The sequence below is a fragment of the Phyllostomus hastatus genome, unplaced genomic scaffold (genome assembly GCF_019186645.2).
Source record: "Phyllostomus hastatus isolate PE091 unplaced genomic scaffold, TTU_PhHast_1.1 phas_scaffold_1066, whole genome shotgun sequence".
NCBI lineage: Eukaryota > Metazoa > Chordata > Mammalia > Chiroptera > Phyllostomidae > Phyllostomus > Phyllostomus hastatus.
This window is the reverse complement of record NW_025334004.1, coordinates 20,825,558-20,840,075: the sequence shown is the minus strand read 5'-3', so window position 1 is coordinate 20,840,075 and position 14,518 is coordinate 20,825,558. Positions and strand designations below refer to the sequence as shown.

At 37.7% G+C, this 14,518-nt stretch overlaps 1 protein-coding gene across 1 annotated transcript in view; it reads right to left on the bottom strand.

Annotated features, from left to right (window-relative positions):
* The window catches only part of PDCD4 (programmed cell death 4), a 29,173-nt gene extending 15,272 nt beyond the window's left edge, over window positions 1-13,901 (bottom strand). The window contains exons 1-5 of the mRNA XM_045854628.1: window positions 13,745-13,901; window positions 11,606-11,789; window positions 9,849-9,955; window positions 2,956-3,258; window positions 913-1,007 (exon numbers count right to left, since the gene is read on the bottom strand). Coding sequence (XP_045710584.1) covers window positions 913-1,007; window positions 2,956-3,258; window positions 9,849-9,891 — 441 coding nt within the window. The 5' untranslated portion in view covers window positions 9,892-9,955; window positions 11,606-11,789; window positions 13,745-13,901. The remainder of the gene's footprint in view (window positions 1-912; window positions 1,008-2,955; window positions 3,259-9,848; window positions 9,956-11,605; window positions 11,790-13,744) is intronic.
* Window positions 13,902-14,518: the final 617 nt, after the last annotated feature.

Below are 14,518 nucleotides of genomic sequence, written 5' to 3'. Positions count from 1 at the left end.
ATATTTCCTTATCCAACTATTACTCAAAACAGGTAAGTACATAAATGATGCACAATAAAAACAATCTAACATATATATACCCTGATCATTTCCTAAAATTGTAATCGCCACATCTTATCTCACACAGACAGTACCTCACCCAGAACTGAGAGGAGTGGGGGTGAGGAGGAGGAGCAGGCACAACCGGAAGAGTAAATGGGAATACAGGATGAAAGAAGTTTGGCCATGAATTATTAATGATTAAAGTTGGTAAACTCTGGAAGATGAGTACGAGCAGGTTCATTATACTGTTCTACTATCATATAAGTAAAAAGATTTTCCAGTAAAAAGGTAAATATATGTAGTTAATAGAAAAATCCATTAAAAATTTATATTCTCAGCACTATCCCTAGAAAAAGATCCACATTTCAAAATTACCAAATTTACTATGTTAAACAGCAATATTTAAAAGCTTAATACCTGTAAGTCTTTTATGATACTCAAAAGAATATTCTCAATTCTCATTACTATAGAAATTACACTAACTCAAAAAATTTATTGAAAAATACTCAACTTGATAATGCTAAGTGAATTTGTCAAGATCTACTTTTGACTCACTTTAGAAACCAAGTGAAAATTATGTAACATTACTATCGGTTATCTTGTTTTCCTATCCAAAAATAACTAAAATTCTGAAGGAACTATGTGTATGTCTTACATGAATATACTAATGTGTGTGTATATATACACATACATAGTCATGTCACATACATCACACATTAGTGTATATATAATCACATATATGATTTGACAACTATCAATTATAAATATGGAGCATATAATTTGACAAACGTCATGAATAAACTACGAACATGAGACCAAAAGAGTTTGTAAGTATTTAAATGTATACTGAAAAAGCAAAAATACTGATACCTGGTCATCATCATAGTTAGGATCTTTCACATCCACCTCCTCCACATCATACACCTGCCCAGGTGTACCCCAAACACCTTTGCCTCCTGCACCACCTGAAAAGTTTTGAATTGAGAAAGAGACAAAGTTCATAGTTCATAAATTTTTTTAATTGTATATTTTTTAAGATTTTATTTATTTTTAGAGAGGGAAAGGAAGGGAAACATCAATGTGTGGTTGCTTCTCGAGCACCCCCTACTGGGGACTGGCCTTCAACCCAGGCATGTGTCCTGACTGGGAATCGAACCAGCGACACTTTGGTTCACAGTTTGGTGCTCAATCCACCGAGCCACACCAGCCAGGGCATAAATTTTAATTTTGATGAAAATTTGAAATAATTCTAGTTGTTTTAATTGTTCAGATGTTAATTAAAATAACAGGTAAAACACTGTATTTTTTTAGTTTTTTTCCAGTTGAGAGTTATGCTTTAAACCTTTTTTATTCAGATCACTACCTTTTCAGTAATGATTAGATATTTTACAACCTACTCCAAAACATCAAGTTGAAATAGCTTATAAGGTTAAAACTAAAAAGGCAGCTTCTTTAAAAGCAAAAACAAAACAAAGATCAGAAAAATAGCTCTAACGGAGACCTCAAAGGAGGTGACGTGCCAGTTTAGCTCTAAATTTTATTTGGCATTCCTTGAAACCAAAAAAAAAATATGTTGGGCCAGTAAAATGATGCATAGAAAACTCAGTAGAAATTATTTAACAAAGAAGCAGGGTGACCACCATCAAATATTTTAAAGTCAAATATTCTTTAGATTATATTAAGTTATACTTTGTAACTAGTAATGTTAAAAATATTATAATTGCTATTTAAGCATTAATAGCACCAACCTTTTCTACTTCTATGCACCAGAAGTTTAACAAATGGAACTTTCAAAGTTGCTTTTCTACATAAACTTAATGTTTTCATTAGGTCTCAAAATATTAAATTATTTTTTAAAAGTTTACAGTATCACCAATATTTCTGAGAGGTTTTTATTTTATATCCAGAGTATAATCCTTGTCACCAGAGCAAAACAGAATTTGAGAACTATGTTCCACGGTGATCCAATAGCTGTAGAGCCATTCAACAAGAATAACAATTTTAGACAGATGACAAAAAGTTCTTCAGGAATCCTAGGCTGTAATTGAAGCTCCCACCATTCACAAGCTTGTGAAATCATCATACTGTATCAAAATCCTACCACAGACAAAAGCTGACAGACCCCTCATTCACCAAATATTTAACTACCTACATTACAAGTCTCTACTCCAAGCACTGGAGACAAAGCAGTGAAACAGATAGTTCCACTCCAGTACCCAAGATAAACAGAGCTAAGAAAACTCAGAACCAAATCTATGAAGTCATTAAAATTCTGAGCGAATTATTACCAAATCTGTACATGTTGTGTATTCTTCACAATGGACATAAATTGATTCACTAGAGAATAGGTGTGATGAATTCCTGACCCTATTTCTTTCAAGCAAAGTTAGAGAGTACATGCACAATTCATAACTGTGAAGAATGTCAGCGTGTACAGTGGTACCCTGGTACTCGCAATTAATTCGTTCCAGAAATCATGGTAAGTGCCAAAACCCACGAGTACTGAACTGTTTGCAAGTTACCATAAGACTGACACAGGGACCTGTTTCATCAAGAGAGGGGGGTGCTGAGTGGTGAGTAAGCACTGAGTGCTGAAACACTTTTTCTCATCAAAAGGTGGCAAGTACAGGTTTTAATGAGTTCTGAAGTTGACAAGCACTGGGGTATGACTGTATTTTGCTGGAAATGATTAAGTTCTGCTCAATAACATTAAGTCTATTGAAACAAGAAAAAAAGGCTCAACTTAAAAAATGGATGACCCTTTGTTTAGTACCATGTAGAAATATATACAGACCACAAAATTGTACATTATCATTGTTTACATTTCTCTTATTTATAGAACAAGGCAATTGTTGTACAAGAACCAGACAATAATTTTTTCCATTGGTATCTCTGGATGTGGTATATACCAACCTTTCTTTGGTAGTCCCCGTCCTTTCCCAGATCTGGATCGCCTATCCAGCAACCTTCCCTTTGGACTAGTTGGTACAGTTACTCCACTTCTAATGGCTTCACTTCCATTGTCACTGACTGAATCGCCTCTGCCCGAGTCCCGGGATGAGTTTTTCCGTAGTCGCCTCTTTGCCTTAGCATTAATTCTAGCTTCATGAATGGAGGATGCTGAAATCCAATTCCCATTTATCTCGTTCTTTATATCCTCAGTCCCAGCATTTTCTTCATCACCAGAAAAGAGTGAGTCACTTAAGTTATCAGGATCTTAAAGAGAAAAATGAAGAAAGAAAATTTTAAGTATTTTAACAATCTGCTGTCATACCAATTATAGTCATAAATTATATTAGGTTGAATCACATGAAATTACCATTTTTATATGTCAGCAATGGTCACATATTAGCAATTTAATATGGTTCATTGTAATAAGTGACAACTAAATAGATTACTTTTCACATTATCATAGAAAGTAAACTAAGGCACTGAATTTTTTTAAAGATTTTATTTATTTTTAGAAAGAGAAGTGGGAAGGAAGAGAGGGAGAGAAACATCAATGTGCAAGAGAGACATCCATCAGTTTTGCCCCCAACTGGGGACCTGGAATACAACCCAGGCATGTGCCCTGAGTGGGTATCAAACTGGCAACCTTTCGGTTTGCAGGCTGGCACTCAATCCACTGAGCCACACCAGCCAGGGCTGAATTTTAATGAACAAAGTTTACTGAAAGCATGTTATCTCATGTATTTAGATCACGCAATCTATCTTAACATTAACACCAAATATAAAACCTTTAGACTTTATGAGCTAAGAGAGCTAAGCAATTGGAGATATAAGACTAGGAATCTTGAGAGAAGGGAAATAAACTAATATGCAGAGAATGCCTAGTATTATTTATCAAGCGCTGTGTTGGCACTTTTTCATGTACCCACAGTGTGAAAACTACTTATTACATCTTTTATACAGATAAAGAAACTAAGGCTGGCGATATTTAAATAACAAATATCTCATGAGTAATTACAGATACTTAGGAAATACTAATCTGGCAAGTAAGTGATCACATGAATATTTAGCTGAACTGTTCACTGCTTTCAAAAATAAGCTTCTCTAAAAGTCATCATCTCAAAGTCCTAACTCATCTCTCCAAACTTAAAACATCCTATGAAAATCTCCCAGCCTATATAAGATCTGCACATTATTCCCTGACAGACAGCAACATATTTGGAGTTCCCAGTCACCTGTTTAAAATGTCATCCTCACTGCTCTTTTAGCTACCAAAATCCTTGAGGATATACGTCAAGAGAATCTTTCCTAACAATTCTATCCACAGTAAAACTAATGCTCAAATAGTGCTCATTAACCTCATCACCAAAATCTCTGTATTTCTTTTTACATCGTAGTCCTGCTTTTCAAAATAATAACCCCCAAAAGACAACCTATACTTTTTATCCTCAGCACCTAGCAGAGTATCCCTCATTCCATCAAAATCAACTGTCTGTGCAGATCAAATGACAAAAAGACTCAGCTTTGCTCTGAAAAACTCTACCACAGTAAGTCAGAAAGCTACTAAATTAGTTACCCTGGACCTGAGTTTTTTTTCATTTAGGCTAACTCAAGTCAGAGTTCAATTCCTCAGATGGTGTTAAATATTCCTAAATGTAATCAGGACGTGTCAAGTCTATGTATCTGGGTTTCAACATGTTCTAATATGTTGAAACTAATTTCTTAAGTGCATTTATTGACTACACTACTACAGTTGTCCCATTTTCTTTTTTCCCCTTTATGCTTCTGCCCTGTACCCTCCTCCCTCCAGTATTCCTCCTGCCTTAGTTCATTATCCATGTTGTACATGTCCAGGGGTTGTACATGAAGTTCTTTGACTTCTCCATTTCTTATACTATTCTTAACCTCCCCCTGTCTATTTTGAACCTACCAATTATGCTTCTTATTCCCTGTACCTTTTCCGCCATTTCCCCCCTCCCCCTTCCCACTAACCCTTCATGTGACCTCCATTTCTGTGATTCTGTTCCTGTTCTAGTTGTTTGCTTAGTTTGCTTTTAGGTTCAGTTGTTGGTAGTTGTGAGTTATTTTACTGTTCATAGTTTTGATCTTTTTCTCAGACAAGTCCCTTTAATATTTCATATAGTAAGGGCTTGGTGATGATGAACTCCTTTAACTTGACCTTTTCTGGGAGGCACTTTATCTGCTCTTCCATTCTAAATGATAACTTTGCTGGATACAGTAATCTTGGATGTAGGTCCTTACCTTTCCTGACTTTGAATACTTCTCTCCAGCCCTTTCTGGCCTGTAAGATTTCTTTTGAGAAATCAGCTGACAGTCTTATGGGAACTCCTTTGTAGATAACTCTTTTCCTTTTCTCCTGCTGCTTTTAAGATTATCTCCTTATCTTTAATCTTGGCTAATGTAATTATGATGTGCCTTGGTGTGTTCCTCCTTCGGTCCAATTTATTTGTGACTCTCTAAGCTTCCTGGAAGTCCATTTTCTTCACCAAATTAGGGAACTTTTCCTTCATTATTTCTTCAAGAAGTTTTCAATTTATTGCTCTTTCTCTTCTCCATCTAGCACTCCTATGATTCATACATTAAAATGTTTAAAGTTGTCTCAGAGGTTCCGAAGCCACTCATTTTGTTAAATTGTTTCTTCTTTCTGTTTCCATTGAATGTTTATTTCTTCCTTCTGTTCCAAATCGTTGATTTGAGTCCCAATTTCTTTCTTTTCACTGTTGGATTCCTATATATTTTTATTTCACTTTGTATAACCTTCACTTCTTCCTCTATTTTGCATCCATACTCAATCATTTTCAACCCCCCATCTGACAGGCTGGCTGTCTCCTCATTGCTTAATTCTTTTTCTGAAGTTTTGATCTGTTCTTTCATTTTGGCCATATTTCTTTGTCTTGATGCGCCTGTTACATTTTAAGGGACAGAGCCTTAGGTATTTCACCAGAGCAGGGCATCCCACTTCGCTGTGTGGGGGAGAGGTCAGAGAGGGAACAATGCTGCTCGCTCCTCTCTCACCTTTTCAGTCACTTCCTCCATTACCCGCAAGCAAATTGGACCCTTCTGGTGCTGATTCCCATGTGGGTCAGTTTGTGTACTTTCTAGGACCCCGTGGGACCCTCCAGCAGACTCTCCTGTGATACTGGGAGTTTCTCCCACTGTTGCAACGCCCACAGGTTTTTACAACCAGAGGTTTTGAGGCTTTAGTTTCCCCATGCTGGAACCCTGGGTTGTGCAGTCTGTCTTGCTCCCCAGGTGTTCCTCCCAGTTTATCCACATTTGAATGTGGGACCTCCAGTCTGCCAGCTGCCACCTCGCCCACCTGGTCCATCACATTGTCTCTCGTCCTCTCCACCCTGGCTGCCCATCTCCACCCCTCCTACTAGTCTGGATGAATGTTTCTTCTTTAACTCCTTGGTTGTCAGACTTTTATACAGTTCAATTTTCTGGTAGTTCTGGTTGTTTTGTTTTTAAATTTGTTGTCCTACTTTTGGTCATGTGAGGAAGCAAAGAGTATCTACCTATTGCTCCATCTTGGCTGGAAGTTTTCCTGAAACTAATTTTTTTAAGTCAGCCTTTAAAAAGCATAAACATGTAAAATGTTTATTAAATGTTAATAAATAAATGTTCTCATTTATTATTTATTGCTTTTAGAGAGAGAGAGAGATGGAAAGGGGGAAGAGAGGGAGAGAAACATTGATATGAGAGATAAACATCAATTGGTTGCCTCTCCAAAGCAACTATATGTACCCCTACCGAGAACTGAACCCGCAACCTAGACATGTGCCCTGATCTAGGCATGTGTCCAATTAGTGACCTTTCCACTTTGCAAGACAATGCCCAACCAACTGAGGCACACTAGTCAGGGCAAAATCTTTATAATTCTTGACAAAACATATAAAATTTAGAAACAAACCTCATAGTAATAAGCAAACATTAAGAACATTAAGTAGAGTCAAATTATTTCATTAGTCTGATAAGAACACTTCATTCTTTTGGTCCTCACACCATTCTCCAAACTGCATGGAGACTAATTTTCTAAAACATGCCCACTGAAAACCATTTAAACGTATTCCCACTGGGTCAAAATAAAATGTAAATGCATTACCTTGTAACTTAAGGTCCTTTATGATCTCGCCTCTGCTTACAACATCAGAATAAATCCTGACCACTCTACATTCAAATGGTCAGACCTCAGATTTGGTACCATAGCAGGGGAATATGCTATACCAATATGTGAGCATTACTGACCTACTGACCTAATGGGGGGATTAGTATAGGAAAAGAGTGCAGAGCATATGAGAAAAAAAGTAAAAGTATAAAGTGGGAGACCAGCTAAGAAAATACTGCCATAAGTCAGTCAAAAGGGTAGTATCTTTGGGGTAAGAAAGTGACGCTTTCAACAAAAAAATAAAGAGCTTCTCAACAAAATAGATTCAAGAAAAATAAAATGATATCTTACAGAATTTAGACTAGCAAAGAAAGCCAGATTTAGGAGGGTGAGTTTATAGTATCATCATAACCATCATCATAACTAAACTATCACAGGAATACTACTGTATCTTTTGTCATTACCATCACAATTGTTACCTTAACTAGGAATCAGGTTCCACCCTAGGCATTTTACATACATGGTTCTATAATCCTCACAAAGTCTGTAATGAAGATGTTTATCCTCATTTTACAGAAGGAAGATGTTTTGTAGAAAAGTTACATACTTAAAATGAATTGTGGTCAGGATTCAAACCCACATGTGAATCTCTGATTATTATAATTATAGAAAATACAAAGCTAGAGTACAGCAGAGTGGTGACAGCTAAAGACACAAGATGAACAAAGTGGGGAATGTAAAGAGAGGAAAGCAAAACATTAAGAAGAAGGAGAAGGACCAGAGCTCAGACAAATTAAATGCAGTGGTTGTAGAAAACATTAAACTTCTACCTGTAACATAACTGCTTTTCATTATTCTACAATTAAGGTGAACCACCAAACTCATCCAGAAAATAAAAGACTTAGAAATATATTAAGTGCTTTAAACTGTCCCTTAAAGTAATATACTCAGTTAAACATATTTCCACTATTTTAGTATCTTTTCAAAGACAGGTGTGGGCAAAAGTAGGTTTATAGTTGTAATACAAATAATTAAAAATAATAATACAAGAATTAACCTGTGTTTTACATACTCACAACTGTGAGTGGCAATGATACTAGGCACTTCAGAAAGGAAGCAATTACCATGTGTGTGTGTGTGTGTGTGTGTACACACACAATGGAATACTACTCGGCCACAAAAAATGAAACATTGCCATTTATGACAACATGAAAGGAACTTGACAGTATCGTGCTAAATGAAATAAGTCAGATAGAAAAAGAAAAAATCGTATGATTTCATTTGTATGTGGAATATAAGACAAAAAGAAACACTACAAACAAAAAAATTCATAGATACAGACAACAGAAAGGTGGCTACTGGAGGGGAAAGTGGGTACAGGAAGACAGAGTGGGTGAAGGGGGTCAAATATATAAACAGAAGGAAATTAGATTTTAGGTGAAGAGTACACAATACACAGATACAGAACTAGAGTCTTATTTACCTGAAAATTATATGATATTAACCAGTGTTAGCTCAATAGATTTTAAATATGTATAAAGTTTTTAAAGAAGCAATTACCTATACCTGAGATATATTCTTAAATTGTATCACTACCACCCCACCTCAATGAAGGAGATACATGATACCCATTCATAACCTTAAAAAATAAGTATAGTACTCATATAGCTATTGTATATATAGCAGCACCAAAATAAACACTAATTCTTGTAACAATTTCTCAACTATAACTTTTTAGCACACTTGAAATGAGATTTATAAATACAAGATGGCAAATAAATTTTAATTTCAAAGTGTCTGTTTGAAGAAAATTAACATATACAAAAAGTGAATTAGTCTTTTGGAAAAAATGAAGCTGTACTATTAAAAAGTGAAATTTAAATATGTTTAAATGATAAAAAATGTTTTCAATTATTAATAAAGTTATAAGCAAGCAATTATCTAAATTATACCAATATGAAAAGTTCTCACTATTCAGAGTATTTCAAAATCCTATTTAATTCTCTACAATGATTATTCTGAAAGCTAAGAAATACATCCTAAATAGTCTAAAGTTACTCTGCATTTGGGTACCTACTTCAAAAAACCATCTTCATAGTAATATGCTATTAAGGCACAGTAAGAAATAAGAAAATACAAGTATTTATGAAATATAAATTATTAGTTAAAAAGATATCAAAGATACCAATAACAGTTTATTACAGAAATCACTACCTAGCTCATATGAAAATATTAATGAGCAAGTTCACTATTCTCCATCTTGCACAATAGTTTATTATATATAGTACATGTAAGAATGTATGGATGTAGGATAGGCAGAAAATTAAGGACATGTAATGGATGAAAATAAGAATCACAAACTTGGTTTTAAAAATAATATGACCTATTTTCTTGTAGCATGAGTAAGATTGTTTATAAAGTAAAGAATATATTTTTTTATTTTTATTTATTTATTTTTTAGAGAGAGGCAGAGGGAAAGAAAAGAGAGGGAACAAAACATCGATCAGTTGCTTAACGCCCCAACCTGGGGACCTGGCCCACAATCCAGGCATGTGCCTTGACTGAGAATTGAACTGGTGATCTTTCTGTTCACATGATGGTGCTCAACCTACTGAGCTGCACCAGTCAGAGCAAAGTAAAGACAGTTTTAATATCATGTTTTCATAAAGTTTGATATGGCTTGAAACTTGCTCCTAATACAATCAAGGTTCAAAATATTAATACTTACCTGCAGAGTTTACATTCAGTATCTGCTCATTCTCTACATCCATTATTCCTTAATTTTACTTGCACTGATTAAATTACCAAATAGGAGTCTTCCTTTGGGATCTATTTCTTTAAAAAGAAAAAAAAGTTTCAATATCTTCCAAACTGATATAATTAAGGTAAATTCAATTTACTTAACACTGGGCAAAAAATTTACCACCTAATTCCATTTTTTAAAAAAACAGTTCACTTTCAAAGATAGCTTACCCTAAATAATATTTGATTTCAATCTTCTTAATAAGTTTATCTGCGTCAAGAAAAAAAATAAGCTCATACTTCTCAATGTGCCACATTACACCTTTAACTTGGAATTAAAAAATATTGTTATACATATTTATTTCAAGTCAAAGGAGCTCGCACACACTTCCAATGAATTAACAGGCCTCATAATTAACCTAATATAAATAAATATTGGATAGTTTGCTACCAGTAAGTTATGAGTACTACAAAACACAAATATAGAGTTTTGGTTAATGAGAAAATTATGTGACTATTATTTTTCACTCCATAGCATATCTGAAGGCAGACATATCTATCATTTCATTACCTAAGTATCTATAATTACTGTTATACAACTTTGAGATTGGGAAAAAATTAACTTGTTTTCTATAACAAGAATATTTTTATAATCTGAAAAATGCATTTTTTAATCTTACCTATTTTGAAAGGAAGTACAATGACATTAGCATCTCAGTATTTTAGACCTCAATTTCAAAATGGCTTAACAATTACTAATGCTGAAAGATTTTGATGAAATCTGTTACCTTATTTATTTAGACTTAACTTAGTGATATAAATTCAGTGTTATTTGAAAGACTTATCAAAACATATTTTCATGAGAACTATTGCCAGAAGGTATTACTGAATAAGATTTCAAAATTCATCTGGAAATACTTTTTCAAACAGTGGCTTACAATACTTAGGTATTATAGGTTACATCTAAATCCTTCCAGTCATTTACAATAATTTCACTAGCAGTATGCTCTTCCTTTAAAATATAAAATGCACAAATTAACAAAAATGAAAAGCTATACAGAAAAGTGTATTTTTCTCGTAACAAAACCAAAAAAGCATACATTATTTTAAAATAATGATATATGATGCCTACTGGAACTCAAAGGTGAAACTGACTTTTAAATTCCTCAATATATACTATTCAAACATCTCATAAGTTCAAAGCCCTGTTCTCCAGAAAAGGGTATTGTTTTGTAAAACAAAAATAAACACACACTTTGTGTCATAAACTCATAAATTCTTACTATGACCTAATCCTTAGGCTACTTAGATACTATGACACTGCTTCAAAAATTAACAAAATAGTAATATCACTCCAATTCTATTCAGAATAAAAGACGTATGTGATTTTATATAAATATCTTTTAACACCATAATTCCCACAATCTGGATTTAGGAGAAAAAAAATGACCTTAAAATGTGTGAAGAGATACATATAGATATGTGAATAAAAAGTTTGCAAATCTAAACATTTAGTGTCCTTCATGGCTGAAAATGCCATATCTATTTCATTTCTGTATAAAAAGTATATGTTACAATGAAGTGAAAACGTATGATGTGAGTTTTTTACACTATAGTTACATTAGTCTTTTTCATGAGAAAACGCTTTGTGCAGAACATAGCTAATAAAGGAAATGATTATAACTGATGTTTGCAAAGCCCTTTTTAATTCAAAAATAATTTTGCAGGCACTGTTTCCTGTACCTCTCAGAACAGTCTTGAGGTAGGTACTCCACTTTGCACACAACCAGACTCTGAGAAGGCAGGTGACTGTCCACAGGAAAGGGGGCTCAGTGCAGGAGCCAAGGTTAGAACCCAAACGTTCTAAATCCAGCACTGTTTGCACAATTCAATACCAAATTTAAGTATATCACAGGAATATTCTTTCCTAGGGTTAAAAGAGAAAAGCTTATTAAAATATAGACTCCTAATATTACAGCAAATTCTTAAGTACTGCTCTCCAAACAAAAATATTTATTTTAAACTATTATAGAGAAGACATTCAGTTGGGCAAAGAAAATTATCAGGTTAATAACTATCATCTATATTTACAAGTTTGTTTTTATTAAGTAATCATTTAAAAAAAAAGCCCTGTGTCTTCAGGCAATGATAATGCAATCAAGAACTCGGTCACGCTTGATAGCAACACAGACATCTGGAGAAGGATAAAGGTATGTTCCCTGTTTTTACTCTCTTCGAAGCAGTGGGCTTTCTCCCAGCTTACTTAACCCTTGAGATCTCTGCCCCAAACCTAAGAAAACGTAAAGCAAAAAAGTTTAAACCCCTATCCTTCATACCAAAACTACAAAATTAAATTTCAATGAGAAAAAACTATACATGTGTTAAAATTAATGCTTAAATTAATCATTGTTTTCAGTTTTCCAAAGTGTTTCACAGAAATACTTGGAAGTCTTCAGCTGCCAATCGTTCCCTAAAAGAGCCTCAGTCTCCCACCCAATTCCCTCCAAAAATCTATTTCCTGAAATATACCTGATAATCCATTCTGACACTTTCTGTGGTTCAAGTATTTAACCACAATGATGCAAAAGTGAGCACCACAGAAAATATCAAAGTGTCACTTACTTTTGCACTCCTGGCCACCATTTTTATTACTACAACAGAAAAACCGGTCAGAATGTAATTCAAAGAGGCCTGCTGAAATGTTAAGAAATTTAATAACGTACAATAAAGGAAGGTTAAAGAACTAAACACCAATAAACAAATTTACAACACATTGGCACTGGTTCCTCCTTTTTTTTTAAGTCTATATGGTGGTTTCCTAAAAAGCCTCGTTAGCAAGAATGCCAAAATTCTAAAACTCAACAGTGAAAACATAAATAAAAACAGACAGTGACTGATTCATCCACAGGAAGCTGCAATTTTAAGTGCTTTAACTATCTGTAGGTAGTACACTGTTGCTGGCTACACAGCCAGTTCCCATCAGGACACCGGGAGACGGGCGACACGGACTTCAGCAAACCGGTTTTGAAGCTCTTGCAAAACCACGCACACACCCGACACCCAACCCTCTCGTGCACGCTGCAGCACCAATCTGACAAATGCAGCACAGCATGCTTTTCACAAAAGAGGGGCTCCCTTCGTGCCTTTGTTTTCTCTGGGGGGTTTCATTTAAACTGAAAACAAAAAAAAAACGACCCTCTGCCTTACAAGGGGCGAAGCGCAGCTCGCGCAGGGCCCCGGCGGCGGGCACGTGTCCGCTCCCAGCGCCCCCGGGGAGCGCGCTGCCCCTTCTGCAGCGGTCGCGCCCGCTTCCCCGCGGCGGGCACAGGCCCGCCCCCGGCGACCGCCGGTCCCACCGGTCCCGAGCGGGAAGCGGCCGGGCCAGGGCAGGCCTGGCCGGGAGGCGACGCCTCCGAAGACCCTCAAGGCGGCCAGGAGGGGCAAGCCTCCCTCAGGATCTCAGTCGGCCCAGAAACGCGCCTCCCAACGCCCACTCCCCAGATCAAAAAGCAGCCTCGGCCTTAGCGGGGACCAGACGGAGCCCCTCTCCGGGGAGCGCCTCGCGCGCCCGGCGAGGTGGGGAGGGGGTCCGGGAGGGGGTCCCGAAGGGGGCGGGCCCGCGCCGTCGCGCTCCGGGCCCGAGCCCAAAAGGGGGAAACGTGGGGCCGCCTCCCCGCAGCCAGGGCATCGGGGAGGGCACAGAGGGGCCATCGGGGCTCGGAGAGGGTGGCCGGACTCCAACCTTGTCGACAGGGACCTGACCGCACGGAGCCGCGGCCTCCACACCCCCTCCCCCTCCCAACGTGCGACTGCAGTGGAGGAGACCCGGCTGGGGGGAGAGGGCGCAGTCCTCCCGAGCTTGCGAGCCGCGTCGGTACTGACCCCCGGGGCCGCCGCCGCAGCTCGCCCAGGTCCCTGGTCCGCTGACCCGACCCTGCTCCTCAGCCTCCGCCGCTGCCTCGTAGCGTCTCAGGCCCCTCTCGCTGTTTTTGTTTTGTTCTACCCAGTAACACGGGGGCGAGAGGCCGGCGTTTATTGGGCAAGGCGAGGAGGTCGGCTGGCCAATCGTAGCGGTGGAGCTGGAGCTGCGGAGGGAAAGGGAGGGAAGTGAAACGTGGAAAGCTGGGCAAGGGCCCAAGAAGGCGCATGCGCGTCTGGCTTCCAGAACCTGCTGGAGTGGGAGTGGGGCGGGCAGCTGCGGTGAGGGAGGCTGGGGAATTGGAAGCGTCGGTGAAAGGGAAGCATGTTTTGCAGCGGGGACTAGGCTGTGGCTGTCGTGAGCAGCTCACCCATTTCCCTCACAAGGCAGTAGGCAAATCCGGGTAAAGCAAAGGCTTTGGGCTTCCTGAGGATCCCTGCCCCCCACTTCAGGACCCACGCCTCCTGGGAATATGCTTAATCTTTCCATTTTCTTCTTTCTCTGGTTCCTGCTCACACCCTGACTCGTAGGGAGTGCTAACCCCATGGTAAGGACTTTATTTTAGTGACTGCTCTCAACCTTGGAGATGGAAATCACTCCCATTTCACAGATGAGGAAACGGACTCAAGAACTTTTTGCAGTCCCTTTGCTGGGGTTCAAACTCACACACCCCTGATTCCAAGCCTGAGTTTCTCAACTCTGGCTATAATTTCTTTACTGAAACTTCCACCTCTTCT